We start from the raw sequence: 3,207 nt of genomic DNA, 5'->3' as shown, positions 1-3,207 counted from the left end.
ATACGAAATCTAATAGTATAATAACCTTGACATTTTTTAAAATAGGTATTTAGTAAATTTAGCATTAAAATTAATCAAGAAACTCTTTAGTGTAAATTGTTATCATAGGACGTCAGTAGTAGAACGAGTGTAATCACTTAGTACAAGTCATCGCTTTTATCACCACAATCACCACCATGAGTATTCACTAATGTATGTTGTAATTAGTTTAAGAAACAAAAACAAATTTTTTAGTTGTGATTTAAAATTTATAAACAACTACTAATAAGTAATATTATAGTTTAATATATTGTAGATAAAAAACTATTGAGAGAAAATGCATATTAATGTTTTTATTAGTCGGACATTTTGGAACCTATTTGAAAAAACAAATTACAAAATTAATAAATAATTATAGATATATTAAATAAATAATAAATTGTTATTTTTTTTTTGGATTATTCGGTTTTTATTTTATAAACCAAAACCAATCCGAAATCCAAAATAATAATTCGGTTTTGTTGAAAAACCAATCAAAAAATTTGAATATCCGAACACAATAGTCTAAGCATAATTGTCTAATTGTGTTAAGCAATGCTTGGATTTGCATTATTAGGAGTTGAATGTTTATATGTTTTGTGGATACGATGATTTGTTTTTAGGGGTGGGGGGGGGGGGGGGGGGGGGGATTGGGTTGTGTGTTCTCCTTTCGGTGTAATTATTCCATGAATATTTGAAGATTACAGGACATCATCAGTAACAATTAGCAACATTCTTAGGTAGGCAATATCATCACATCGCGGTTTGTAATCCGTTACAAATATATCAAATCAATGTTCCAATTGTATAATTAAGAATATAAATTGTTTTATTGTCAACGATATAATATACGGGTTATTACCTATTAAAGTGATAAAAAAAACCGTTAAAAAAGTGGCGACTTTAATGTTTTATTGTATTATCTTCCAAATTAATATGAAAAAATCATATTTGTAAAACGGAAAATAATGTTTTTTAATTACAGTTTAGACGGTTTACTCACTTGCCACGTCATCAATCCCCGTGAACCCTTTTCAACCAATAGAAATCAAGATAGCATCGCTATAAATCTAATCAGTCGGTTCACATTTCTATCACCAATAATTTGTCAATTTTGACCTAATATCTCCTTGCGTATCTCAAATTCTCCGATTTCACTTGCCATATGGCGCCAATGAAGAAGACGGCCGAGAAGAAGCCATCGACAGCAGATAAGAAGCCATTGAAGGCCGAGAAGAAGCTTCCTAAAGAAGGCGTGTCTAGTGCCGGCATAGAGAAGAAGAAGAAGAAGAGCAAGAAGAGCGTCGAGACATACAAGATCTACCTGTTCAAGGTTTTGAAACAGGTTCATCCTGACATCGGTATCTCTGGAAAAGCCATGGGGATCATGAATAGTTTTATCAGCGACATCTTCGAGAAGCTCGCTCAGGAATCGTCTCGTCTCGCTCGTTACAATAAGAAACCAACAATCACATCTCGTGAGATTCAGACTGCTGTTAGGTTAGTATTGCCTGGTGAGTTATCGAAGCACGCCGTCTCCGAGGGCACAAAAGCCGTTACCAAATTCACTAGCTCTTAGATCTGTTATTAGAAAGCGAGAGAACGATTGTACTTTGATAATGTGCTCAAGGTTTACTTAAAAGTTTGAAATATGTTACAGAAATCGAATTGATTTTTGATGATCTGGATCTCGACTCTAGAGTCAAAATTTTAGGTTAAGTTTGATATTTCTGAATTAGATTTTTCATTTTGTTCTGATTGATAGATCATATAAGAAAAGAGTTTACAGATTTAACACATTTGCAAAGCAAACTCATCATAACTAAACTAAACATAAATATAAAATAAAGTTTAAAACTCTAAAATCCTTAACTAATCTATAATGAATAATCATGCGAAATGATATCGCCATGGATGGTAACAGTAAATAAAGTTTGTCGAATCTGTATGCGATCATAAAAAACGATTCGATTCAATGTTTGCAAGTGTCAAAGCTTCCCAACCACACAACATCATTATTCTAGACCCTGTAAACATGAAGTCAAAATGGAAGAAAATTCTTCTCCATACTTTGATAAGATATGAATTAGAAATGGCGTTGTTTAGATGTAATACCTAGTGGACCCAACATTCATATTACGATGGAGTATCCGACCCGATCCTGCATCCTCACTTGATTCAATCAGCTCCTTTAACCCGGAATTCACCACCTTGTCTTCCTCAGCCTTCACTTTCATCTTCTTGGGCACAACTCTCAACTTCTCGAAGTAATTCCCATAGATATACTCTGGGTTATAATTATACCCATTTTCTTCATCAAATAACATGATGTGACCATGCCATTCCCACACTCGATACTCCGAACCGGGTTCCACATGATACCCGATGCAAATATGATGCTCTCCGATCCTAACAGCTTCACCCGAATTCGGTTTTAGGGATTCCTCCGTGTCTCCACTAAGAATGATCTTAATCACCTCATCTTCCAGCTTTGATTCTTCTTTCGCGAGCTGGGTTTTGCCGCTGTTGTCGTTTCCATCTTCTTCATCGTCGGTATCAGGTAGGTTGTTTATTGCATCAAATAGGAGGGATTCTAGGGTTTGGTTTACAGATGGCGATGATTGGTGTTGAAGAGGGTTTGGTGGACGGACTTGAAGCCAACCCATTAGGGTTTGAAGGAGGAGATTTTCGAAATTTGGTGGGTTTGAGTATGAACTCATCTTGATTCCCCTGAGGGTTTATGAAAATTTTAGAGCTAGAATGAAAGAGATGATAGTCGAAGAATCGGAGGGGAAAAAATAAACCAGGTAAACCCTTTAGAAAATGGGTTTAAACTTCATTGGTTTGGAAGAATGCAAATTAATATAAGAGTGATTATTTAAGACAAAACTGTAAAAATGGTCCCTGTGGTATGCAAATTTTTGGGGTTTTAGTTCGAACCCCGAGTTTTTTGGATTCATGGTTCTTTTGGAGTGGTTTGTATGTGAAAATAGTCCCTCCGAAAATTGGAATGACTATAATACCCTTGGGGTATTTATTTTTCATTTTTCATTCATTTTTCTTAAAATTTAATATTTATTTATTTATTTTAACAATTAAAAAAATAAAAAGGGGCCCACCTCTCTCTCTCTCTCTCTCTCTCTCTCTCTCTCTCCACGACTTCATTCCTACTAGGCACAATCCCAAGTT

The 3,207-nt window shown here is 34.8% G+C and overlaps 2 protein-coding genes across 2 annotated transcripts; one reads left to right on the top strand and one right to left on the bottom strand.

The window, feature by feature from the left end:
• The first annotated feature begins 1,117 nt into the window (after positions 1–1,117).
• On the top strand, positions 1,118–1,702 carry LOC145161086 (histone H2B.9-like). The gene has a single exon (XM_079080524.1). It carries the CDS (start codon positions 1,184–1,186, stop codon positions 1,595–1,597), a length of 414 nt encoding a protein of 137 aa, XP_078936650.1. The 5' UTR covers positions 1,118–1,183; the 3' UTR covers positions 1,598–1,702.
• Positions 1,703–1,966: 264 nt separating this feature from the next.
• LOC145161084 (uncharacterized) lies at positions 1,967–2,847 on the bottom strand. The gene is made up of 2 exons (XM_079080523.1): positions 2,134–2,847; positions 1,967–2,045 (listed from the first exon to the last, which is right to left on the bottom strand). The coding sequence occupies exons 1-2, from the start codon at positions 2,736–2,738 to the stop codon at positions 2,039–2,041; spliced, it is 612 nt and encodes a 203-aa protein (XP_078936649.1). The 5' UTR covers positions 2,739–2,847; the 3' UTR covers positions 1,967–2,038.
• Positions 2,848–3,207: the final 360 nt, after the last annotated feature.

This window comes from Lactuca virosa, chromosome 2 (genome assembly GCF_052849685.1).
Source record: "Lactuca virosa cultivar CGN04683 chromosome 2, Lactuca_virosa_CGN04683_v6, whole genome shotgun sequence".
In the NCBI taxonomy this organism is placed as follows: domain Eukaryota; kingdom Viridiplantae; phylum Streptophyta; class Magnoliopsida; order Asterales; family Asteraceae; genus Lactuca; species Lactuca virosa.
This window is presented reverse-complemented; position numbering and strand designations above follow the sequence as displayed.